We start from the raw sequence: 27,059 nt of genomic DNA on the forward strand, positions 1-27,059 counted from the left end.
GCCTTTTTGCAGGTTTTTAGCTATTTTTACATTTTCCACCATATCTTTGGTGCTTATGAACTGATTTTCAAAATTTTTTCAGTTAAAGATATCAAAATCAAATTTCCCGTCGTTTGAAGAAAACAACTATGAAGGTCAGACTGCCTTTTTGCAGGTTTTTGGCTATTTTCAAATTTTTTACATTTTTCCCCATATCTTTGGTTTTTTTAGTCCAATTTTCAAATTTTTTTCAGTTAGAGATGTTAAAATTAAATTTCCCGTCGTTTGAAGAAAACAACAATAATGGTCAGACTGCCTTTTTGCAGGGTTTTGGCTATTTTCAAATTTTTTACATTTTTCCCCATATCTTTGGTGTTTATGATCCGATTTTCAAAATAACTGTTTTAGATATCAAAATTAAATTTCCCGTTGTTTGAAGAAAACAACCATGACGGTCATTCCCATCCACGAAATTTTGTGCTTCGCTACTTATGGATGTTGTCATCCTTGTTTCCTAGTTAATGGGTTAAACTATATTTATATAGCATATATTTGAAATAAATTAAGTTTTCTACCACGTAGTTTTTAAAATATCATGACTTGAAAATTGTTTTTTTTTGTGATATATGCAATTTAACAAGGATGACAACATCCATAAAAGCGAAGCACTGAAACGGTAGGACAAACAGACACTAACACTTGTATAGTGTCAGAACTGAATAATCAGAATATAAATGTATAAATGTCGAAGCAAAATTTAAGTAAAATTGTTGAAAAACTGCTTGATACAGAATAATGTTTATGGACATACTTACATTTTTAGGACTTTATTATAGAGTTGCTTCGCTTATAACATTGTACTTTGTTGTCCCAGGAATCAGTATACCAAAAATCAGATCATTCGGATTATTAGATCACATAAAAATTTGTTGTTAAAAAGTAAAAAAATCAACATGTTTAAAATGGACCTACGGACATTCTGGTAATGATTATAGAGTTGCTACGCTTTCTAAATCGTACCTAACTCCTACAGGAATCACCATGTAAAGTTTGAAACCAATAGGACAATTCTAACATGCCTAAATTAACGAAAAAAGCTATCCGTTACGGACGGACGGACGTACGGACGGACGGACGTACGTACGGACGGACGTACGGACGGACCGACCCTAATTATAGAAAAGCTTCGCTTTTAAAAAGACGATTTTCAAGTCTTGATATTTTAAAAACTACGTGGTAGAAAATTAATTTTTTTTCATATATTTGCCATATAAATGTAGTTTAACCATTTAACCAGGATAAAATATGCGGTTCACTAAATTAAGTTCAAATGCATTTCGTGAAACTACCCCTTTCATAATCTTATTCGAAATAGGGATGGCAATCCATCAAATTTTTTAACCGGATCCGTATTCTAGCAATATTTTTAAAGGCTTTTTTAAATTTAAGTGCTACATATGTCCTAAAAATTAATGTTCTTGGTGTTCTCTATAATTCACTTCCGAGAATAGAACCAAATTATAAAAGATATTATATATAATGATGATAATCTTTGTCTTCAAAAAAAGGAGTTGAAAGAAAAAACTCAAGACGCTAATTTTAGCCGTCCAATTAAGAATCCGAATCCGCTATTAAAAAACGGATTCCAGATACCGATTCCAAAATTGACCAAAAATTGGGCGGATTCCGGATCCGGATTGCCAACCCTAATTCGAAATCAATCAGAACTCGAGGTTGTTGGTACAAAAAACAATACACCTAGCTATTCGTTTGGCGTATTTTCAACAATAGTAAAAAGAAACTCTTTTTGTAGATTTTTGCAAGGTCTATTATTTAAAAAATGGAACTCATAATTTAATAAGAAACAAAATAAGCCTAAAATTAAAAAACTGACCTTGCAATAACAAGATAAAAAACCCTTAATTTGTTTCAAATAATTAACAACATTCGTTAAGCGTAATTTCTTCCACAGTAAAATGATACCTCTAGGAAAAAATATGAAACTCATCATTTAATAAGAAACAAAATAAGCCTGTAATGAAATGATCAACCTTGCAATAACAAGATAAAAGAACTCTTAATTTGTTCCAAATAACAACATTCGTTAAGCGTAATTTCTTCCACAGTAAAATGATACCTCTAGGAAAAAATATGAAACTCATCATTTAATAAGAAACAAAATAAGCCTGTAATGAAATGATCAACCTTGCAATAACAAGATAAAAGAACCCTTAACTTGTTGCAAATAACAACAACATAGTAATTTCTTCCACAGTAAAATGATACCTCTAGGAAAACATATGAAACTTATCATTTAATAGGAAACAAAATAAGCCTGAAATGAAATAATCAACATTGCAATAACAAGATAAAAGAACCCTTAATTTGTTCCAAATAACAACATTCGTTAAGCGTAATTTCTTCCACAGTAAAATGATACCTCTAGGAAAAAATATGAAACTCATCATTTAATAAGAAACAAAATAAGCCTGTAATGAAATGATCAACCTTGCAATAACAAGATAAAAGAACCCTTAACTTGTTGCAAATAACAACAACATAGTAATTTCTCCCACTGTAAAATGATACCTCTAGGAAAACATATGAAACTTATCATTTAATAGGAAACAAAATAAGCCTGAAATGAAATAATCAACATTGCAATAACAAGATAAAAGAACCCTTAATTTGTTCCAAATAACAACATTCGTTAAGCGTAATTTCTCCCACAGTAAAATGATACCTCTAGGAAAAAATATGAAACTCCTCATTTAATATGTGACAAAATAAGCCTGAAATGAAATAATCAACCTTGCAATAACAAGATAAAAGAACCCTTAACATGTTCCAAATAGGATGCAAAATTTTACCAAAATTCTTTATATACCCACTGGTCTACTCAGATATCCCCTCCCCCCTCTCCTCCTAGATTTTACTTTTGACTGTAAAGTTACTCAGGGAGTAAGGGAGGGGACAATGGGCAATTAATTCAATATAAGAGTTATCAAAGAAAGGGCATGAAATCTAGTTTAATCCAATAAATTTGTAGGAAATTATAAAGGGATTGTTAATTGAATAATACATTTCCAGAGCGTCATGTAAAGTGAAATCACAACTTGTTTTTGATGAAATATATTGAGGTTTTTTGGTGTGATTTTTATATTAATAGATTATTGGACCCGGCCAGCTGCTAGCAAGAATACGACTGCCCCTTTTTATTCTGTTTATTTCCCTTGCCCCTTGCCCCCACCTCCCTTCTCCCTTCTCCCCGTCTGCTACATTCCAAACTAACAACGAGTGTTTATTTCCTTTCCCCCCACTTCCCTTATCCCTTCTCCCCGTCTGCAATATTCAAAACATACATAACGAGTAGCGGCATTCTATGCGCAAGTCCCCAAACTCAGTCAGAAACTGCTAAATTCTTGCACATTCCCTTGAAGCCAGTCCCCAAAGTCTGAGACTTCTAAAAATTGAATATTCGATCCATTGTCCCCTCCCTTACTCCCTGAAAGTTACTTATTTAAGGTTAGATTCAGTCAAGTCCCCCCCTGATTAAGCTTCCTATAGGGGATAATTACATGATTTTCAAATTAGTAAGGGTGGGGGAGGGGGGAGGTTAGGGTCCACTGATGGTAAAAGTAAAGCCACCAAATTTCTACAAAGAGAGAGGTCATTTTCTAGTAAATCCCGTAAAGGTGTGTGTTATAAGGCCTAAAAATAGTAGTAGAACGATAAGGTGCTCTATATATTTGTATTTCCTATTGAATAGAACAATAGAGAAGAATTTTTTTTTTTTTTTTTGATAACCGTACCTGGAATATCCATAAATTTCTATCAAACGCTTTGTTTGGCTCAAACTGACACAAATAAAAAAAATATAAGTATAATAAATCAACCTGTAAAGAATGACTTCTTCCTTTGTTTAATGGTATAGATTGTTCTTAACCTTTACTTTGTACCTATAGAAAACATTATTATTATAATTATATTTTTTTTAAATTTCTGTCAGTTTGAGCCAAACAAAGCGTTTGATAGAAATTTCGTATTTTTTAAAGATATTCCAGGTACGATTATCAAAAAAAAAAAAAAATTCCCTATTGTTCTATTCAATAGGGAATACAAATATATAGAGCACCTTATCGTTCTACTACTATTTTTAGGCCTTACAACACACACCTTTACGGGATTTACTAGAAAATGACCTCTCTCTTTTTATAATTAATAACTTCATATAACAAGAAAAAATGCAATTAAAATATTATGAAAAATAATAAATTCCATAAAAAGCTTTTGACCTAGTTTTTAAAGGATCCTTGGAAATAATGATCTTAAATTTTAATGTAGTGGGAGGTTTGCTTCTTAAAATCTTAGCAACGGCTCAAACGATAAGAATGAGATTAAAGCGAGATTTTTCAGTTTATAAGCCTATTTCCCAAATAAGTCTCTTCAACCTTTAAATGACATAGGTTTTAAGATAATCAAAACAAAAACATAGAATATAAATCAAAGCGGTGCTTGCTTACATGTGAAGACCGGAGCACCGAAAACCCCCCCCCCCCCGCTTAGTTTTGACAAAAATCAAAAATAAGGGGGGGGGTAGTTTTTTAACCCCCCGCTTAGTTTTGACAAAAATCAAAAATAAGGGGGGGGGGGGTAGTTTTTTCATTGTACAACACGCCAGAAAGTTGAGTGAGGTAAATCAAGTAAATCCAGTATACCAGAGGGGAAACCTTAATACAGGGATATTCATGTTTTGGGGCATAATTTCCTTATTCATTGACTGATTTTAGTAATTGATGTATCCCTGAACAGAAAATGAAAATAAGGAGGAGGGGGGCCAGTAAAAGGTTTTAATTTTGCGCAAAACGGTAGGACAAACGGACATTAATACTTGTATAGTGTCAGAAAATAAAAGTATACGAGTCGAAAAAAAATTGTAAGTAAATTTTATGAAAAACTGCTTGACACTGTTTATGGACATAATTACATTTTTAGGACTTGGTTATAGGGTTGCTTCACTTATAATATTGTACTTTGTTGTCCCAGGAATCAAAATACCAAAAATCAGATCAAACGGATAATCAAATCACACAACAATTTGTTGTTAAAAAAGTAAAAAAAAACATGTTTAAAATGGACGTACGGACATTCTGGTAATGATTATAGAGTTGCTACGCTTTCTAAATCGTACCTAACTACTACAGGAATCACCATGCAAAGTTTGAAATCGATAGGACAATTCTAACATGCCTAAATTAACGAAAAAAAGCTATCTATCTCGGACGGACGGACGGACCGACCCTAATTATAGAAAAGCTTCGCTTTTAAAAATAGGTATCAAGTTAATAAATTATTGTTTATATTAGGCGTGGGTAGTGTTCAAGTGTCAGAAATGGGTCAACTAGTTATTTCTATGCAATAAAAACCTCTCAATATTATTTCTAAATTTTATAACTAACAAACTTTAGAAGAAGATTAGATTTCATGTTGAAATAAGCTTTAATAAAAAAAGTGTACATATTTAGACGTACAAACTCAATATAATGTATAATTAAGTTTTAATCATATTTGCTACAAAATCATAAGACAACAACATTATGAAAATAATATTGAGTAATAAAAAAAGGGGAGATTTTTTTTACCATCTTCATGTAAATTATCTTTTATAACTATAAAAAAATGAAGTGAGGTTTTTAGTAAATTCTTAAACAACAAACCTACATTCCAGCATTCCCTTTATTTTAAGTATTACCCCTTTTGTATAATACAATTAGTGGTTGACACGTTTGAACGCTCAACTTATTAACCCAATTAATCAAAATTAATTTAAGTCCCTGAAGTAGTTGAGCCAACGAATAAGAAAACGTTTTTATAACACTTTGGGGACTAGAGTAATAAACAGCCCAATGACCACTACCTCCAGGATTTGCACACCTATTACTTTTCAGGTATAAATATTTTTACCTGTGGTAAGGAACTTGTTGGAACTCCTTGCGCCTGACCTCGTGGTCAATCAATAGGACACCTGCCACGATACCCAGCACCTTGTTCAATAGGTTCACCTTGGTGATGGTGTTCTGTTGGTCTCCTAAATTAAAAAATATTAGGTTAATTTGATCTTATAATTTGTATTTTTGTGAGTAAAACTTAAGTAGGTAAATCTTACAAATCTATAAAAATTGTCTTTTCCCTCCCAAAGAATGCAATTTTCAGGCAAGCCGTTAATTACTATTTACTGCCATAAAATCAAAGACAAAGCATATGGATTTTCAAAATTACAAAAAAACAGACAATTTTGCTAAACTTATAACAACGCAGCCGAAGTGGAATTAACACGATAGACGAAAATTGTTGATATTTAGACTGACGAACATTAGACAAGACATTTATTGAAAAACAGAAAACTTACCCGAATGTTTAACCAGCAGGGCAATGAGCCTGACAAAGGCATCCAAAGTGTGGAAGCACTTGGCGCGCACCAGGGAGGGTGCGTTGTTCTGTTCCGCGAGCGCGCGGTAACATAGGTCTACACACATCTGGGTTGACATTCGGAAAAACCTAACAAAGGTACAATAAATATTGTTTATTTTTTATCCGTTTTTTGAGTTTTAAGTTTTTAATTTGTTCTGGTTTTATGAGCATATTTCTTTCAATTACATAAGCGCAGCAACTCTTTCAAAATGAGAAACTTTAGTTAGCCAAAACAAACAATTGTTAGTTTGAATTATAAGTTAATCCTAAACCCAAGCTCACAGATACATCAAATGCTTAAACAATCATCCTATTACTTAAATAAACATACCTTGTGATAAGATCATCAGTTTTAAGGAGACCATGCATGTTCATCTGTTGTACAAACAATGTGAAGGCCTTGGTGCTGTCCTTTCCTGCGTTGGGGGAGTGGTACATGTTCACCCATTCCCTAAATAAAAAGCATATTTATTCATTTCTATTCTTCAGTGGATATTTCACCCGAGCTACCTGAATAAAGATAAAAAATATCCATATTTTACACAAAAAATAAATAGACATCTGAATTTACCTACAGCAGGATTAATTTTGTTTATCATAATTTAGAATGTAATATTAAAAATGCATACCCTTAAGATCACTGCCTAAACCTGTCTAAAATAGTTATTTATCGCATCTTATTATAGACAGCTTTCCGCAGATATAAAAATGTAAAAAATAAGATTAAAACAAGTTTTGTTTTACCCAAGGGGCCGAGCTGACAATTCTAATTTAATCTTATGATTTTTATTTTAATATACGTGGATAATTGTCTTTAATACGATGCACTAAATTATTCTTTATCATGGCTGAGAGCCAGTTCTAATGTAGCGGATATTAATCGGTTTCGAATCCATACTGGTATATATATATCTATAATACAAAGTAGAACGATGTTTGTCTGTCTGTTTGTTTGTATGTTTGTACCGAATGATCTCGCTAACCACTGAACCGATCGGGTTCTCCTTAACAAGGTAGATTCTCAAAGGTCCCGGAAAGGTTTATAACTATTTTAGGGGAGGGTACCACAACCCTCCCAAGAGAAATCACAAAAAAATCTAATTTTATTTTACTCTGAAAGATTCCAACGCAACATAGCTAGGTATCGTAGAGACTTGAAAGCAACATATATAGGTATTGTAGAGACTTGAACAAAAAAAGTGCCACTAGAGGCCTCTAGAGGGCGTAGCGCTAGTATATATATATAGTATATACCTGAGTAAATATTCAGTTTTCTCCAGAAGTCCGTGGGGATCTTCATATTCTCTGGCTTGAGCGATTCCACTGTGGAGTTGGCTTGTTGGTCCTGATATTAGAGTAATACAATAGAAGGACAAGGTGTATGTCCCCACCAACGAGGCCGCTGTTCCGACTTTCAATTGGGTCTTTGAAAATCAACCAATAAGGTCGAGAATATTAACACAGCCAAGTCGATACAAAAGAGCACAAAGCAATTTGATAGTAGACGAAAAGGTCACCAACAGGGGATCCAGATAGTTGTCTGGTTATAACATCTATATTTATCGAATAATTGTCCTGACAAACAATTGCACATTCATTAACTAGAGGTACTTGAGAGAAGGGTTGACCCTACTCCTTACATATTTTTTTTTGGTATTCGATATACTAATATAAGTGCTATATTACGAGAGTTCAACATAACACCTCACCCCCCCCCCCCAAAAAAAAAAAATGCAGTACCTGACATTTGTAGATTGTGTTCCATGCGATCACAGTTGATCTTCAGCATTTCAACAAGTTGAACCAGTCCCTCTGGGGGATTGCGACTATTGTTAGAAATCTGTACCAACATCTACAAATACAGTTTTCAATTAATTGAGATTTTTATACACCATGACAGATTTATGTATCAATATATGTATAATATTATATTTATAAATAATTAAGGATGACAACATTATTAAAAGCAGAACCCTGAAACGGTCGGACAAACGAACATAACACTTGATAAGTGTCAGAGCTTAATAAGCAGAAAATATATGTTTGAACAAAAATGTAAGTTAAATTGTTGCAAAACTGCTTAAATACAGGATATACTTAAATTTTTAGGACTTCATTATAGAGATGCTTTGCTTATAACACTATACCTTGTTGTTATAGGAATAAGTAATTCAAAAATTAGATGAATATGATAATAATATTATACAAAATAATGTTGTAAAAAAAGTTAAAAATTAGATTAAAGATTAAAACCAGTTTTGTTTGCCCCGAGATGCCGAAAACACGGGCTAACAAAACTGGTATTAAGATTGTACATTTAGATAATTTTTCAGTATGGTTCTAATCCACCGGATATTAATCAATTTCCAAGCCATACTGGAAATGAATTACTCACCTCTAAGGTACCGAAGAGGTCGCTCTCAATAAGCTGGGCGTTGCTACGATCATCAATAAGATAAACCTTGGCCAGAAACATAGCGAAGTTGAGGGCCTGAGGGTTGTTGCCTCCCTCCAGGGTTGCAGCCAGGAATTTGTCATAGTCAAACAGGTTCACAAGTGTTGACCTGAAATAACAAGTTTTATATTTTGTTGTGGAGGTGGCATATTTTAAGAATGGATTTATTATTACTTGGATCTCACATGAGATTTTCATGTTCTATGATAAAGTGATCTCTCTAGCAGGATAAAATAAAAATCTCCCACCTTCCCCTCCTTTACCCCATCCCTATCCCTTCTACTGGATAAACAGCCCGCCCAATAAAAGCGAGGGGAAATTGCAAACTAAATTAACGACAATTTTTTCTCCTGTTATAATATGCACGTATATCCTACATCCATTATTTTAAGGGTGTCGTCTGTCCACCATTTCCCCGTCCAAAAAACTATTAAAACCATAATATGAGCAGCTAAAAGTAGAGACCAATTGGTCCAGTGCACATAGGGGCAACAAGGGGCAACAATTCACCACCCCCAAATCAAGTTTTAAACATTCTATGAGTATTATCATACCCAATGTACATCAGATTTCAAAGGAATCGTAAAAATACGCTTTTTAAGTAAGCATTCTAATGCATGGAAGTCAAGAAATGCAAAAAATTTCTTACAGAAAAAGGCATACTTTTTGTGTTTCACCAACAATGTTAAAAGTATTATAAAATCTCTTAGAATTAACGTAATTAGACAAAATAACTTCTGATGAGTCATGCATTACATATATTTTGACAGTATAAAAGAAAAAAACACAAATTGAAGAAATTAGTCTTAAATAATTCTAGTTGAAGTCAAGATTTTAGTTTTTATTTGTTTGTTTTATAATCAACATTTAAGAAGACAGTAAGAGGAAATATGTTTTCACCGGTTGCCACCGGCTAAAAAAACGATATTTGATTACCCAAAGACATATTTTAATCGCCAGTACTGGTTTCATTTACCCCCCCGCGCCCCCGTAGGGGTTTTTAGCCCGTTTTCTGAACGTGGGTGCACGAAAAGCTTGTAAGAAAAGGCGTTTAAATGCGCTTTTAAAGTCAAAACTTAAGATATAATTCAAATAAATAAAAGACACAGAAACATAGACATATTGGGAAATATTTATTCTGACTTAGAATTAAAGTTAATAATAAATATTTTCAAGTTCTATTGCACTAAATGATGGAGAGGAGAGGGGGGGGGGGGCTAAACCTAAATCTAAACCTCTTTATGTTTGATGTTTTAATGTAACTAAATAATCGTTTCTATAGATTATTACAAATATCAGGGATCTAAAGGGATAAGACAAAGGTCAATAAATTGTTGTACATCCCCAATGATAATACACAAAATTACCCCTTTTGTAGATTAAAGTTAGTAGTTAAAACACACAACTGTAAAACTTTGGGGACTAGTGTTATAAACAGCCCAATGTCCCCTATCTCACTGCGAAAACGTAAAGTTAATATGCAAATAACGTGAGGTTCTTATAATCATTCTAAATTTGAATTAGCAAGTAGTCTATCTGTCTGTCTATTGGTAATGCTTTGTTTTTAAATTATGTAGTTACAGGGTATTCATGTTTAAAGTCAGCAGTTTTATTTAGAAAGGGAGGGGACTGTTAATTACACTAGTCCCCAAACTTCAAAGTTTTATAATAACGTTTTTATATTCGTTAGCATAAGAACTTTAGGAAATTTAATTGATTTTTTATTGGTTGGTTCATTAAGATGAGTGTCAAAACTTTTCAACCACTAATTGTCATCTACAGACAAATAATTTTGTAATATAATTTATTAAATATGTATTTATTAAATATGTATCAATATTGGGGATGTAAATATTAATCGGTTATTGTTTTGTTCCTTAGATCCCTAGGTGTTAATATATAATACAAAGTAGCTTGATGTCTGTTTGTCTGTCCGCCCATCCCTTAAGATCTCGCTAACCACTAAACAGATTGAATTCTACTCTTCAGGGAATATATCTACTGGTCCTGTGGTTGTTTAAAGATCTTTTTCAAAAATAAAAATCCCCCTCAATTTTTTCATATTTCTATAAGGGGGGGGGGGGGGGTTTAATGCAACCATCTCGTAATCAGTGAGCAAATGGCACTTAGAATTCGAATTTCGATCTGAAATTTTGCATGAGTAATCCTTGATAGGTCTATTTTCCCTAAATCGAACAAAAAGTTGGAAAAGTAACGGCTGGCGGCTGGAAGCTCAGCCGTTTAGCCGTTTTTTGCCTATTTGTAGGGCAAATTCATCATTAATTACGTAGGAATCAACTTTTTAAAACATATTTCTGGTTTAATTCATGTTATATGATAACAATAACCATTTTTTAAAATTTTTAGTACCAGCTGCTAACGGCTAGAACCGGCTGAAAACGGCTTGGAGCCGCCAAGAGTATAAAGGGTAGATAGGGCTTGTGACATGTCTAGGGGTAGGTTTCTATGGGTGCTGAGCTCAAAAATGCTACTAAAAATAGTGACGGCCAATCCATATGGCAGCTGGCTAACAGCTGCAGCTCAGCTGCGAGCGGCCAAGAGTAGAATGAGTAGATAGGGCTTGTGACGTGTCTAGGGGTAGGTTTTTATAGGTGCTGAGCTCAAAAATGCTAACAAAAATAGTGGAGGCCCATCCACATGGCAGCTGGGTAATGGACGCAGCTCAGCTGGGTAACGGCCGCAGCTCAGACGAGATAGGCCAAGAGTAGAATGAGTACATGAGGCATGTGACGTGTCCAGGATTAGGTTTTTATGGGTGCTGAACTCAAAAAATGCTTCTAAAAATAGTTTCGGCCAATCCATATTGCAGCTGGGTAACAGCTGCAGCTCAGCTGCGAGCGGCCAAGAGTAGAATGAGTAGATAGGGCTTGTGACGTGTCTAGGAGTAGGTTTTTATGGGTGCTGAGCTCAAAAATGCTCCCAAAAATAGTGGCGGTCCATCCATGTGGCAGCTGGGTAATGGCGGCAGCTCAGCTGGGAGAGGCGCAGAGTAGAATGAGTACATATGGTATGTGACATGTCCAGGGTTAGGTTTTTATGGGTGCTGAGCTCAAAAATACTACCAAAAATAGTGATGGCCAATCCATGTGGCAGTTGAGTAATAGCTGCTGCTCAGCTGCAAGCGGCCAAGAGTAGAATGAGTAGATAGGGCTTGTGACGTGTCTAGGGGTAGATTTTTATGGGTGCTGAGCTCAAAAATGGTACCAAAAATAGTGGCGGCCAATACATACGGCAGCTGGGTAACAGCTGCTGCTCAGCTGCGAGCGGCTAAGAGTTAAATGATTAGATAGGGCTTGTGACGTGTCTAGAGGTAGGTTTTTATGGGGGCTGAGCTCAAAAATGGTACCAAAAATAGTAGCATCCCATCCATATGGCAGCTGGGTAACGGCCGAAGCTCAGCTGGTAGAGGCCAAGAATAGAATGAGTACATAGGGCATGTAACATGTCTAGGGGTAGGTTTTCATGGGTGCTGAGCTCAAAAATGGTACCAAAAATAGTGGCGACCCATCCACATTGCAGCTGGGTAACAGCTGCAGCTCAGCTGCGTGCCACCAAGAGTATAATGAGTAGATAGAGCTTGTGACGTGTCTCGGGGTAGGTTTTTATGGGTGTTGAGCTCAAATATGCTACTAAAAATAGTGGCGACCAATGCATATATGGCAGCTGAGTAACAGCTACAGCTCAGCTAGGAGCGGCCAAGAGTAGAATGAGTAGATAGGGCTAGTGATGTGTCTTAGGGTAGGTTTTTATGAGTGCTGAGCTCAAAATGCTACCAAAAATAGTAATGACCCATCCATGTGGCAGCTGGGTAACGGCGGCAGCTCAGCTGGGAGCAGCCGAAAGTAGAATGAGTACATAGGGCTTGTGACGTGTCCAGGCGTAGGTATTTATTAGTGCTGAGCTCAAAAATACTACCAATAATAGTGGCGGCTCATCCATATGGCAGCTGGGTAACACAAGCACTATCTACTCATTCTACTCTTAGCCTCCCCCAGCTGAGCTGCAGCCGTTACCCAGCTGCCATATGGATGGGTCGCCACTATTTTTGGGAGCATTTTTGAGCTCAGTACCCATAAAAACTTACCCCAAGACACGTCACAAGCCCTATGTTCTCATTTTACTCTTGGCCGCTCCCATCTGAGCTGCAGCTGTTGCTCAGATGCCATATAGATTGGCCGCCACTATTTTTGGTACCATTTTTGAGCTCAGCACCCATTAAAACCTACCCCTAGACACGTCATAAGCCCTATCTACTCATTCTACTCTTGGCCTTTTACAGCTGAGCTGCGGCCGTTACCCAGCTGCCATATGGATGGACCGCCACTATTTTTGGTAGCATTTTTGAGCTCAGCACCCATAAAAACCTACCCCTAGACAAGTCATAAGCCCCATCTACTCATTCTTCTCTTGACCGCTCGCAGCTGAGCAGCAGCTGTTACCCTGCTGCCGTATGTATTGGCCGCCACTATTTTTGGTACCATTTTTGAGCTCAGCACCCATAAAAACCTACCCCTAGACATGTCACAAGCCCTATCTACTCTTCATACTCTTGGCCGCTCCCAGCCGTTTTCAGCCGGTACTAGCCGTTTAGCAGCTGGTACTAGAAATTAAAAAAATGGTTATTGCTATCATTTAATATGAATTAAACCAAAACTATGTTTTAAAAAGTTGATTCCTACGTAAATAATGATGAATTTACCCTAAAAATAGGCCAAAAACGGCTAAACGGCTGAGCTGCAGCCGCCAGCCGTTACTTTTCCAACTTTTTGTTCGATTTAGGGAAAATAGACCTACCAAGGATTACCCATGCAAAATTTCAGCTCGAAATTCGAATTCTAAGTGCCATTTGCTCACTGATTACGAGATGGTTGCATTAAAAACCCCCCCCTTAGGGTCGGTCCGTCCGTACGTCTGGTACAGTTAGCTCTTTTACTTAACTTAAACAGGCTAGAATTGTCCTATCGATCCCAAACTTTTCATGCTGATTTCTGCAACAGTTAGGTACGACTTAGAAAGCACAGCAACTCTATAATCGTTACCAGAAAGTCCGTACATCCATTTATAACAAACTGATTTTTACTAAAACGACCAAGCTAATATTGCTTGATTCACTTCTACAAGAGACAAAATGAATTGAAAATGATTGCTAAAATCGAAATATATCTTCATGTCTTAGAATAGTGTAATTTTTTTAAAATAGGTTGAAAAACATACTAACTTTAAAATACTTTTTTGACAACAAATAATGGTTTTGAATGTTAAAAATATCCTATTCATCTGATTTTTTGAATACTGATTCCTATTTTAATAACGTCTATTGTTATAAGCGAAGCATCTCTATAATCAAGTCCTAAAAACGTCAGTATGTCCTTAAACAGTAACATGTATTTAATCAGTTTTAATTACAATTTTGTATAGACATGCATTAATATTCAGTTCTGACACTTCACAAGTGTTAATGTTCGTTTGTCCTTCCATTTCAGAGCTTCGCTTCTTTCATGAATGTTGTCATCCTTGTTTAATTACCTCTTGGGGCAAATCCCCTAGAGGCTAGGGGCGAAGCCGCTAGTATACATATAAACAGTAAACAAGAATCATAATATCATTATAAATATAGATATTAGTTAATAAAAATTTATGTTAATCATGCCCACATTTATAATGGATTTATTAAACATAAAAATAAAGTGAAACTTGTAGCTTGCTAAAATAAGGATCCCCATCCAACCCCATTTACACCATCCCCTCCCCTCCTACTGAAATGAATTCCATGACCCCAAATTTGACACTTTGAACACTAAAATCGGACTACAAATAACCTAGTTACACTTTAAAGGGCCCAAAAAGCTAGTGATAGGGTAGCTGCGCTACTAAAAAATTCTCATATTGCTCTGATAACCAAAACCCCTAATTAGACATTTTAAACACGAAATTCAAGATAGTTGATGGATAGATAGATGGATAAGTAAATAGATAGACAGATGAATAGATGGATGGATAGATAGAGGGATAGATTGATGGATGGATAAATTGATAGTTGATGGATAAAGAGATGAATAGTTGATGGATAGATAGATGGATCGATATATAGATGGATAGAGAGATGGATAGAGAGATGGATAGATAGATGGATAGATGGATTGATAGATGGATTGATAGATGGATTGATAGATAGATGGATAGATAGATGGATAGATAGATGGATAGATAGATGGATAGATAGATAGATGGATAGATAGATGGATAGATAGATGGATAGATAGATGGATAGATAGATGGATAGATAGATGGATAGATAGATGGATAGATAGATGGATAGATAGATGGATAGATAGATGGATAGATAGATGGATAGATAGATGGATAGATAGATGGATAGATAGATGGATAGATAGATGGATAGATAGATGGATAGATAGATGGATAGATAGATAGATGGATAGATAGATGGATAGATAGATGGATAGATAGATGGATAGATAGATGGATAGACAGATGGATAGATATATGGATAGATAGATGGATAGGGTAAGGGGGGGCTATTTTCGGGAGGGGTTAATCTGGTAATTTTCTATCTACCTTCATAAAATGACCTTTATCTCCATGTTCCTTTTAAATGACAGAAAAAAACATGAAAGCAAATTTGTTTGTTGTTAAATTACCTACAAAAAAGTATAAAATGAAATTTTTGTGAGATGAATTTTAAGGGTACTAAATAATTAAATCCCCTTTTTGGTTGATTTGCCCCAATGTGCAGTGGTTACCGACATCTACGAACAGACTGACTTTGTTCAGTTTAAAAATATCCTAATTATTGCATGGCGAAAATGTTTGGTAATAATCTGAAACTATCCACGCTCTTACATGTCTTAAATGCAATAACTTTTAATATGGTTTATTATTGATTTATATTTATTTCATTATTATAGAAAAAATCTATATCTTTGTCACGTAGGCTAGTTTTTTCTCAGACATGATATAATTGTAAATTGAGATATATATTCATTCAATTAAATGTGTAAAATAGACAACGATGGTTTGTAAATATGTTGCACAAATTAAACAAAATTAAATTGATTATAAATTCCAAAGAAAGTTAGCCTTATAGGTCCAGTGACGATATCAGTGAATTTAATTTTTTTTAGCAATTTTCGCCAAATTATCCAATTAGTGTATAATCAACTTTAAACGTAAACATTTAAAAAATTCCATAACAAGTTAATAAGAAGCAAAATATAACGAATAACGTCAATAGCTTTCTCATTTATAATATCATAAAAATGTTTGCGATATTATTATTAAACCTAAATAGATGCACTATGTTCCATGATGTCGAAGAGGACCTCACCCTCACGAGTTAGATGGTAAACATTATAATAAAGTAACAGGATCCCGGTTTGTCTGTGTGTGTCTGTATCGAAGGATCTCGCTAACCACTGAACCGATACGATTCTCCTTTACCTTATAGCTTATTATGGATCCTAGTAACAGTAACAAGCCTTTTCCACTCCACAGGGGGAGCATAGGCCGCTGACAATTTGTCAGTGTTTCTGTAACAATTTGTCTTTCATTATGGATATAGGATAGGGTTGTCAGCTCTAAGCCCTATGGTTGCGGTGTAAAGCGTTCATTTGCCCATTAGACAACCAACATTTTGATTGATCGACCTTTGTCTGAGAAGTCCTAACTGTGCAGGGTAGTGAGTTGCGCCTGTTTTTGGGCCAAAGCATTCCCCCTACTCTAACTATTTTTGTCGCGCACCTGACATAGCAGCAGTAGGAACCATTTCTTACGTCTTTAGTTATGACGCGGTGTCGGGCCAAGATTCGAACCTATTACTTTCCCGACGACGGGCGGGTGTGCTACGTGTTGAGCCACGGTCGCGGGTCCTAGGCAGGTTTATAACTATAGGGGAAGCGTGACGCCCACCATCACAAGAAAAGTTACCGAAAATCCAAAAAATATAACTAGCGCCGCCCAGCGGCCATCTTAATATTTTTTGGTAAACAGCTGATCTTAGCAAAGATTAAAAAGAATACGTGCCGCTAGATGCCTCTAGGGGCACAGCCGCTAGTAACCAATGAAATAACGATATTACCTGATAAGAATATCAACAGCATCAATGTTCCACTTGATATCCTCCCTGGCCTCGACTAGGGCCACAGTCACCTGTCTCTGGGTCCAGGTAGGACCAAATGCACGTCCATCTCCCAATGCCTAAAATAACGGGAGTATAAATGATGTTAATATTGGAGCATAAACGTCCAAGCTGGGATGTAGAAACCATTTATTTTATCTCCCTCAAAATTTAAAAAAATACATTAGATTACCCTCTCAAAACTTTGAAGCCCCTCATTTTACCACCCACTAAAATAAAAAGGTTGGACGTGATTTTTGTAGTATCAAATGTTGTTGCGTTAACTTAATTTGAATGAAATAATTTGCAGCCGGGGGGTCAACATTGAATCTTGTGCTGAATAAACACCCCTGTGAGTCACATTAATAAATTCCTTACCTTTAGAACGAGAAGATTAGCATCTCTAAATCTTGCAAGCATGTCTGGTTCAGCCTATTCACAAAAATATGATAACACTGTGTCTGTCCGTCTGTCAGGTATCTAAAAGAATAAGACAATGACCGATAAATTGATGTACACTCCGTGTGCATCTGAGTCCTAACTTTAGAGAACCAGGGCTACAACAACAACACCTCCAATGATGATACACAAAATTACCCCTTTCTTTAGATAATAATAAGTGATAGAAATGTTTGGACACTCAACTACATAAACAAACCAATCAAATTCAATTAAAGCTTTCAAAGTAGTTAAGTTATTATAAAACTTTTGGGACTAGCTTAAAAACAGCCCAATGTCCTCTCCCTCTCCCTGGTGGAACTTAATGTGTCTGTCCATCCATATTGATATAGACTATAATTTGATGACAAACATAAATGAATTGAAACCAAACTAGTAATTTTGAAAAATGTTAGCTCATTATTACTGCGCGAATAATGAACACTAATGTCCTGGTTATTAAATCACTAAGGTTATATGTTATGATATTTTCCTGTACTGAAATGTTTAATCCTTCGAGTAAATTCTCCACTGCCTTTCCAATCAATATTATTATGCTGCTAACTTCCCTAAAACAAAACAAAAAAACATTGAAACACAAAAAAGTACAAGACAATTATGGTTCGACTGCTGAATTGCATTCTGAAACTTCTTTGTAAAAGACTGAAGATAACCTACAAAACGTTTCAAATGCACATTAGGAGCTATAGAGTAGCTTCGGTACTAACAACCGAAAGGTAAAGTTACTAACTTTTAAGATAATTTTTTTTCATTTAGATAATACACAAATTAGTGGTTGAAATGAACCAACCAATCAAAATTCCAAGTCTCCAAAATTGTTGGAACACCGAATAAGAAAACGTTGTTAAAAACTTTGGGGGAACAGTGTAATAAACAGTCCATTATCCAAAATGTAACTTAGGGATACGATTCTAGTAAATCTAGTGTATTCAATAATAATTCTATATTTTTAATTAAAGAATAAACTTATGTTAAATATTACGCTCTACAGGAAGTAATTCAGAAGGGGGGGGGGGGGGGGAGATGTGGTGACTCGTGCCACGACTTTTCCAAATCAATAATATCCATTTTGCTCACTTAATATTGGATGATCAGATCCTTCAGATCAAATACATACTTAGTATGTAATAGGGATCTATAATTACGTATTTTATTCTAAAAACTGATTCTCAGCAGTGGCGTGCACAGCGATTCTACAGGGGGTGTGAGACCAATTAGGGTGAAATAAGGGGAAGAAACCTTTCAAATTGCAATTTTAAGGGGACAGTTGACACCCCCCAACATCCACCTTACATAAGTTCTAAATCTACAGAAGAAAACAAAAACAATTATGACATCTAATTTTCCGTCGTTCATTAAAAAGACAAAATGCTTATATCTGAATGATGATTATCCGTGCATAATATATGAAGATAAAATGAAATATAATGTTTAAAACAAAAACAATGAAAAATTCTTAAAAACAATTTTACGACAATACCTGCTAGATCTGGCATTCTTGAGTGCCTCCAGAAGTTGTTGTAGACCTGCCTGGTGGGGTGTCCCAGGTAGACCAGTATTTCCCTCAATATATGGTTGCAGCTTGTTGTACACTTCCTCAATAATGGCCCAGCTCTCCTCGCCACCAGAGTGGACATTCACACCTCCAACTAAGATTCAATAATTCTTTATATAAATCCTTACAAAAGTAAAAAGATGCATGTATGTTTGTAACATAGGATCTCGCTAAGACAAATATGATTCTTCTTTACAGTGAAGCTTTTCTTATGTCCAGGAAGGTTTATATCTATTTTAAAGGAGATACCCCCCCCCCCCCCAACACAACCCAAAGAAAAATCTCCACCCTTAATCATCAATACGATCAAATGAGACTTATAATTAAAATAAAAGCTTATTTTTTTGTCGATGAAATGATTATAGTTAGGTAAAATATATATAAAATGTGTTCCTTTTCTACAAAAATATTAAATATCCGCCAAAATGATCGTCACTGCATTTGATTTGTTGTCCATTTCTATGGAATGTACCTAAATATCCTACATTGAGATAAAAAATACAATAGTTTATCAAAAACATAGCTATTGGTATCTATTTGACGTGGCTATATATTTTTATTTCCTAATAAATCTAAAGGACCAACTTGATTCTCACAGAAAAAAAGAACAGCTACTCTATCACTTTCCAAATCTGTATGCTCAATTATCTACATTAAAAGACGTATCCTATAGAAAATATTGAAATATGGAAAAATTCATGAACTCTATCATTGATTCTATAGGTCCTCTGGTGGTTTTAGGGTATTTTACTATTTAGATTTAAGTTTAAAAAAATGGTTTATGCTATTTATTCTTTCTATCGTTGACCCCCTTCGCATTAGGAGCAACTAGATGCAAGGGGCGCTGCCGCGCAACAAAACTTATTAATGAGGGTCATTTTTTTCTGAGTATTTTCCGTTAATTTGTGTGTAACGATTTAGTCAAATACTTTTATCAAGTCAAACTGTTTGACATAATAAGAGCGTTTAACTAAACCGTTACAAACAACTTTACAAAAATACGTGAAAAAATTACGCCTCGTTTAAAAAAGTTGTCCTTGGTTGTATTTTTTTTCGTGTAAAATATTTCTTTTATATTTTATTTCTTAGAATGAAGGTGTCTACTATCGAGTTTGTTGACATATTAACTCACAAGTATATATTAAAGGTACAAACTATTTGAAACATTACTACTTGATTTTTTTTTTTTTTGGGGGGGGGGTATTATATTTATAAAATTTGGGTTATATCTTTTTCAAGTGTAGGTGTAAAGTACCCCCCCCCCCCCCCCGAATAAACTTTAATCTTCCATGAAACACTATGAACTTCACAAAAAAAGGAAAGTAGGGGGTGGAGGGATTTTTTTCTAGAAGTGGTTTCTCTAGGGAAATTGGAAGTACCAACCAGGGTTGGCATTAAAAAAACCACTTGATTTAAACTAAAAACCAAGCTTGAAAAACCAAAACACCCAAGTTGGGGATGGGTTTTAAAAAAATATTTATACAAAGGCCTATCTTTCCAGTTATATCTTTTTATAATGTAAATAATACAGTAAATAAGTGTCAAAAACCTAAATACCTGATATAAAATTCTTTTAATAGTTTAAATCTTGTACTTTGGTGATTATATCTAATAGCATACAACAGTAGACACAGTGAAACAGAGACTTATAGATATATAAAATATACAGATAATTAACTTTATACTAAATTAGAATACTATAATTTGGATATTATTAAAAAAAACAAAAAAAAACTGGTTTAAACCAAAAAAACAAAGTGGTTTGTTCTTTTAAAAAAAAAACTGGTTTTTTACCAACCATCACCTAAAATCGTTATAAACCTTCCCTGGAATTTTAACTAGCTGCACTGTAAAAGTAAATAGCGAATCCCTAAGCTACAGACATACAGAAAGATAGACATCCAGTTACTTTTAAATAAGGATGAAATGAAAGAATTGTTTTCCTGGCACATCAGGTTTGGGGAAGATGGAAGCAGCCTCCTGATCAGTCAAGGGTTTGAATCCAGGTATATTTCTGGCAAACTCTTCATACACCTTGGCCTGGACTGCGGGGAATTGACCAACCTGAACAAACAACAAGGATGGAAACATTCAGAAAAGCGAAGCTTAATAAATTAGAAAGTCGGGCAAGTCAAACGAACAATGCCTAATGTTAAAATGTAAAAAATGGAATTAGTATGTTTTCCAGTATCGCTTTGAAACCGACTAAAACCGGTTCTCAGCCATACTGAAAAGTTATGTGTACAGCATCATATTATATCCAGTTTTCTAAGAATATAAAAACTGGTTTTAAGCTTATAATTGTGCATTTTTGTATCCGCGGAAAGGTGTTTATAACACGATGCGATTAATAACTATTAACATTGCTTAAAGTGCAGAAAGCTTGCAAAATATTTTAGATGTAAATAAAGAATTATACCCTTATTACATTGTTCCTAGTAAAACTGGAAATCTTCAAAATCAAACATGTTCAAGATGGGCGTTTGGACTTACGATTCCTAATATTGAGTTGATTTTCCCATTCTACCAATCAGTTACAGTTAGGATTGTCTAGTTATAATAAACATTGAAAAGTTAAAGAAAAGTTATATCAGCCATTCATTTTTAATCTTTAGCACAATTTAATGAATGTTAAACCTAAAATACTTCTTTTGTATTATATTTTTTATTTATTAATCTTTTCATATGAATAAACGTGTGTAGGTAGGTATGTATTTATATGGAAAGAAAAATTCTGCAATTTAAATAGAATCGAATCTTTGAATATTTGATTCTTTTTAGTTTTCCAACTACATCCTATTGAAATTAGTAGGGCATACAGATAATTCCATTTTGCTTCAAAATTTTCCACCAATTAAAAAAAATTAGTCCGTTTGGACTGTAGACTAATTTCTTATGTGATAGCATAATAGAAATAGAAGAATAGAAGCATATTCTGAACCCTTTTTTCGTCAGATCTAAGAAGGAACATTTCTAGCAGACAAAAGTATTGTTTACTTTCGACTCAAGCTGATGTGGATTCTTAAGAGATTATAGACTCGCTACTCGATAGTGAGGCAAAATTATTTTTGTGAAAAATCATCCAAAAGCACATTGAAAATCTACAAAAATTAAACAAAATCATATGTTAATAACCCTTTAAGATTTTATTTAATTTTTGTAAATTTTTTATTCGATTTTGGAGGATTTTTCACAAAAATAATTTTGCCTCATCAGCGAGTAGCCAGCCTAACTTTTTTTTAAGAATCCACCTTGTTACTAAGCTTTCAAATTTAAACGAAATTTTTGGGCAATTAATTCTGATTCCGCAAAGCTTTCTACTAAGAAAATATACTGTTTACAGCTGACTTTTATGTATGTATGAAATGAAAAAAAACATGCCTTCGTAGCAAAATGTGTACACAATTTCAACCAATGAGATCCAATGTAAATTCCGATACGATTCTCCTATTGGCTCAATCAGACATTCCCTCTCTTTCTTAGTACCTTTATTGATAGCATTAAAGACAGAGAGAAAGAGAGGGGACATTGGGCTGTTTATTACACTATTTCATAAAGTTTTATGATAACATTTTTTTATTCGTCGGCTAAACAACTTTGAGTAGTGTATTTTGATTGGATGGTTTATTAAGTTGAGTGCTCAAACGTTTCAACCACTAATTTCAATCTACAGAAGGGGTAATTTTGTGTATCATCATAATCATCTGCCTATGTCTTATCCCTTAAGATCCCTGATTACAACAGAAATAAGAAAACTAAACAACAACTCAGGATCTAGATATAAGACAATGGCAAATACATTGATACACATACCCAATAATGATACACAAAATTACCTCTTTTGTATATTACAATTATAGGTTTAAACATTTGAACCAGGGTGTCGGAGCCGTATAATTTTGATGCGGCTCCGGCTCCGCGGAGCCGTATTTGGAAATACGGCTCAGGCTCCTACCTTAATAATAATACCTATATAATTTTTTTTTCATTATTGAATTTGATAAAATAAAATAAATAATATAAAATATTTTGCTTTTATTTGATTAAAGCTATATAAAAGTAAAAGGATGTGTGTCTATTTGTTAAGTAACAATAGTTTTTCAGTTTATTATATGGAAATAGACCGTTGCCAAATTATAATATTACTTTAAAAAATCATTTTTAGCTAATCCGGAGCCGTTTTTAACAAAAAATACGGCTCCGGATCCGGCTCCACCAAAAATGTTGCTGCTCCCGGCTCCAGCTCCGAAACACTGATTTGAACACTCAACCTAATGAATCAACCAATTAAAATTCATTAAGTCCCCAAAGATGTTAAGCCAACGAAAAAGAAAACATTATTAAAAAATTTGGGGGACTAGAGTAATAAACAACCCAATGTCCCCATCCCTTTCTGACAAGAACTAAGTACAAAAATTATTAAATTCTAGGTATTAAAATAAATAATTCATCTTGATAAGGTTGTGTTCTAGTTCCTGTAAATAACAACCTACACAAACTTTTTCCAGACACTAAAATATTGATCCCATATATATGTAAAAAAGTCATACATTTGACATTTCTATACAGAGATAATATATATTTGAAAATAAATAAATATGTTGAATAACCTTTACTAAAAATAAAGCAAATCTTAAGGGAATTTACAGAATTTTTTACAGAATTTTACTTTTTAAGAACTCAGTGATCTAAAGGGACTTAAAAATAACCAAGAAATTGAATACATCTTTTATTGATGATACACAAAATTAATCCTTCTGTAGATTAAAATTAGTGGTTGAGAGTGAATACAACTTAATAAACCAACCAATCAAAATTCACTAAGTCCTCAAAGTTGTTAAGCCAACAAATAAGAATACATTATTATAAAACTTTGGGGACTAGTGTAATACACAAACTATAGTCCCCTCTCTCTCTCTCCAACTTCTTAAAAACTGCAGCTCTTCTGAAATGACTTGGTCTATTTGTAGTGAGATCAAGAATTTGATGATTCGAAAAGAGTTTTTAAAAGTTGTTTGTTTCTTCAATTTTGTTTTATATTTCAATCCACGAATAGAATAAATTAAAAGGCTAGGTAAAGAATACGTATATTCTCGTATTCATTCGAATCCGGTGGATAGAAACCGGTTCTCATCCATACGAAAAAACTATGTCTAGCATCGTATTATATCCGGCTTTCCACGAATATAAAAATGTACAATCATAAGATTAAAACCAGTTTTTTAGCCCGTGCCTTCGGCACCTCGGGGCTAAAAATAACTGGTTTTAATCTTACAATTGTACATTCTATATCCGCGGAAAACCGTTTATAATACGATGTGAGAAATAACTATTCTTGATTTCTTTAAGTCTGTACATTTTAAAATATTCTGAAATTTTTTTTTTGACACTGCGTGGCAAAATAAGAAACTTATGAAATAAAAAACCGGCATAATCTTGTGAAAACGATAACAAATTTTGAAAAAACCGAGCTTTTTCAAAACTCAACGCTTTAAAAAAATATACTTCTTTTTTTTTAGAAAAGGGGGTGTTCTCCTGTCTAAAATTTGCGAAGGGGGTGCATAAAACCATTACTTTGGATCATATCATATTATATTAATTCATGTTCCTCACCCGTGGCGACCAACAAAAATTTATTCTAGTTCTATCTTTGCAGCACTGTTAATTGGAAAAGATAACATGACAATGTCAAAATTACCAAAAACAATGCTTACATTTCAAGACTTAACATAACCTTACCAGTTATGGATAATAACATTTTTAATAACAATGTACTCTTGTAAAACCCACACAATCTTATGAAGTTTAATTTCGTTATCAAATGTAAGAATAATAGGATAAAAATATTTCTAAAATTTCGTTTATATAAAAAAGTGTTGAGGATCTCGCACTTATACCTATAGAAGCATCTAAGAAATCCATAAATAAACATATATAAGAAAGCTAAGTTGAAATAATGATCTTATACGCATCAAATGATGAAATACTACAAAACATATGAGCACCTATTTCCTAAGTTAATACATTTTTAGACTTCACTTTAAAAAGCATAATAAAGTATCATTTGATTATTCCATACCATACCTCAGTTTAAAATTTCATTTACACAATAGTATCTAATAACTAAACCTCTACAAAAGTATCTTATAACTGCTACTTCAATTAGTTAATTGTTATATATCATAATAAAAAACGGCAAAAAACGTGATTTCTCAGAAATAAGGTTTTAGATATTTAAAATCTAACTTAAATAATGCATTTGATATTTATATAATTCAAGATGATCAAATTAAAAGATTAAAAAATATTTGATTTTTAATTATCAAAAACGATGCTTTTTTATTAAGAGGGTCTGTCAGTCAGTCCATATATGCGTAAAAGCTCTCACGTTAATATAAGCATATTAAAATTGTCATATCAATGTCAAGCGATAATTCACGAAGAATCCTCATAATGAAGACCAAAAATGTCCTTCAATATTATCCTGAGTTTAAGCAATTTTGCATCACATTTATATATATAATGTTTTGTATACTTATAAATTAATATTCTGCTTATTAAGTTCTGTTGCTCTACAAGTGCTCGTTTGTCCTACCGTCCAATTTTAGAGCTTCGCTTTCATAGATGTTGTCATCCTTGTAGTCTAAAGTGCAGTTATTTCAATTCTTAAAAGGAAATTTTGTTATGCTTTGGTAAATTTTTAATGTTTACATTTCTGTTTTCTAATAGATGGCATAAAAAAGTAAATATTTTATTAGCTCATACATCTATATAAAGAAAAATTACTTTATTTCTTTTTATATTTTCATTCTCATTGACTAGAACAGACTACCTAGGTATGATTTTAAATTACATAGTAGTACTTGTCAATCGTATTTTACAAATAATAATTTTGATTAAAATCCATATTTCATTCTCCACAAAAAAAGGTATTCCTCTTAATGTTTCCAGCATATAGCTTCGAAACCGATATATATCCGCTGGATTAGAACCGGTTCTAAGCCATACCGAAAAATAAAGTATAGTATCGTATCAAATCCAGTTTTTCTACGAAAATTAAACTCATAAAGTACAATTATAATATTAAAACCAGTTTTGTTCGCCCGTGCTTTCCATTTTAATCTTATGATTGTACATTTTTATATCTCCGGAAAGCTGTTTATAATACGATGCGATAAATAACTAATCCTTACCTTAGATCTAATAGGTTCAGGCATACGTTCCGACTGGTATGTAACAGCCACAGGGTCACAGTATCTACGCCCCTCTTTGCGAGCCAATTTTCTCAGCTCAAACTCAACGTTCAATCTAAACGAGGTAATGTTTCAATTAGTGCTAGCGGTTGCACTCCTAGCATCTAGAAGTTCTGAATTTGTAGGAGTAAGGTTAGTAGGAAAATAGCCAAAAACCATCCAGGGACCTAAAAGAAACTTCCTAAAATGGAATTATAAATCGGTTCAGTAGTTATCAAAATCTTAAGCTACAGACAAAAAATCCTTACTACTTTATTTAATAGGATGGATTTTTTGCACATAAATAGAAAATATAAATTAAAAATGTACCTTTTCTCAATTTCTGGGATAGCTTTTTCCACCGCCTTTTTCTGGATGAAAGCACAGGCCAACTCAACATTGTCGTTGGCAATCAGGTTCACTGTCGGCTCTATTTGATCAACCTGAAATGCAAAAATTATCAAGATAATGGTTATTATTTAATAAGAGGGGTGTATATTCTGTACAAGATTAGATATATTTTTGCCCCGGCTGCCTAATATTTCTTTATTTCCACATAGAAGGGGAAAATCGATTTTTTTTCAGTAATCTTTATTTTTTCATTTCTTCCCTTCCACCATATTTCGTATCCCCCATTTAATTTATTTAGCAAAGGGATACCAAGAATTAAAGGTAAATGAATCTAAAAGAAACTTTCAACAAAGTAATAAAAACGGAAAGTAAAGCACATTAAGCTATTAAACTACAAAT

At 33.8% G+C, this 27,059-nt stretch overlaps 2 protein-coding genes across 2 annotated transcripts in view; one reads left to right on the top strand and one right to left on the bottom strand.

Annotated features, from left to right (window-relative positions):
* The window catches only part of Not1 (CCR4-NOT transcription complex subunit 1), a 92,517-nt gene that overhangs the window by 16,772 nt on the left and 48,686 nt on the right, over nucleotides 1-27,059 (bottom strand). The window contains exons 42-54 of the mRNA XM_080172057.1: nucleotides 26,640-26,752; nucleotides 26,271-26,385; nucleotides 21,021-21,141; nucleotides 19,003-19,171; nucleotides 17,994-18,070; nucleotides 17,442-17,494; nucleotides 17,025-17,143; nucleotides 8,846-9,014; nucleotides 8,191-8,302; nucleotides 7,705-7,795; nucleotides 6,782-6,901; nucleotides 6,389-6,537; nucleotides 5,944-6,067 (exon numbers count right to left, since the gene is read on the bottom strand). Of these exons, the coding sequence (XP_080028183.1) occupies nucleotides 5,944-6,067; nucleotides 6,389-6,537; nucleotides 6,782-6,901; nucleotides 7,705-7,795; nucleotides 8,191-8,302; nucleotides 8,846-9,014; nucleotides 17,025-17,143; nucleotides 17,442-17,494; nucleotides 17,994-18,070; nucleotides 19,003-19,171; nucleotides 21,021-21,141; nucleotides 26,271-26,385; nucleotides 26,640-26,752 (1,532 nt within the window). The remainder of the gene's footprint in view (nucleotides 1-5,943; nucleotides 6,068-6,388; nucleotides 6,538-6,781; nucleotides 6,902-7,704; nucleotides 7,796-8,190; nucleotides 8,303-8,845; nucleotides 9,015-17,024; nucleotides 17,144-17,441; nucleotides 17,495-17,993; nucleotides 18,071-19,002; nucleotides 19,172-21,020; nucleotides 21,142-26,270; nucleotides 26,386-26,639; nucleotides 26,753-27,059) is intronic.
* Nucleotides 14,013-27,059, top strand: part of LOC145328420 (uncharacterized) — a 383,707-nt gene continuing 370,660 nt past the window's right edge. The window contains exon 1 of the mRNA XM_080172061.1: nucleotides 14,013-14,047. The gene's annotated coding sequence lies outside the window, so the exon portion shown is untranslated. The remainder of the gene's footprint in view (nucleotides 14,048-27,059) is intronic.

Source organism: Acartia tonsa, chromosome 9 (assembly GCF_053477335.1).
Source record: "Acartia tonsa isolate MP-2025a chromosome 9, ASM5347733v1, whole genome shotgun sequence".
Classification (NCBI taxonomy): domain Eukaryota; kingdom Metazoa; phylum Arthropoda; class Copepoda; order Calanoida; family Acartiidae; genus Acartia; species Acartia tonsa.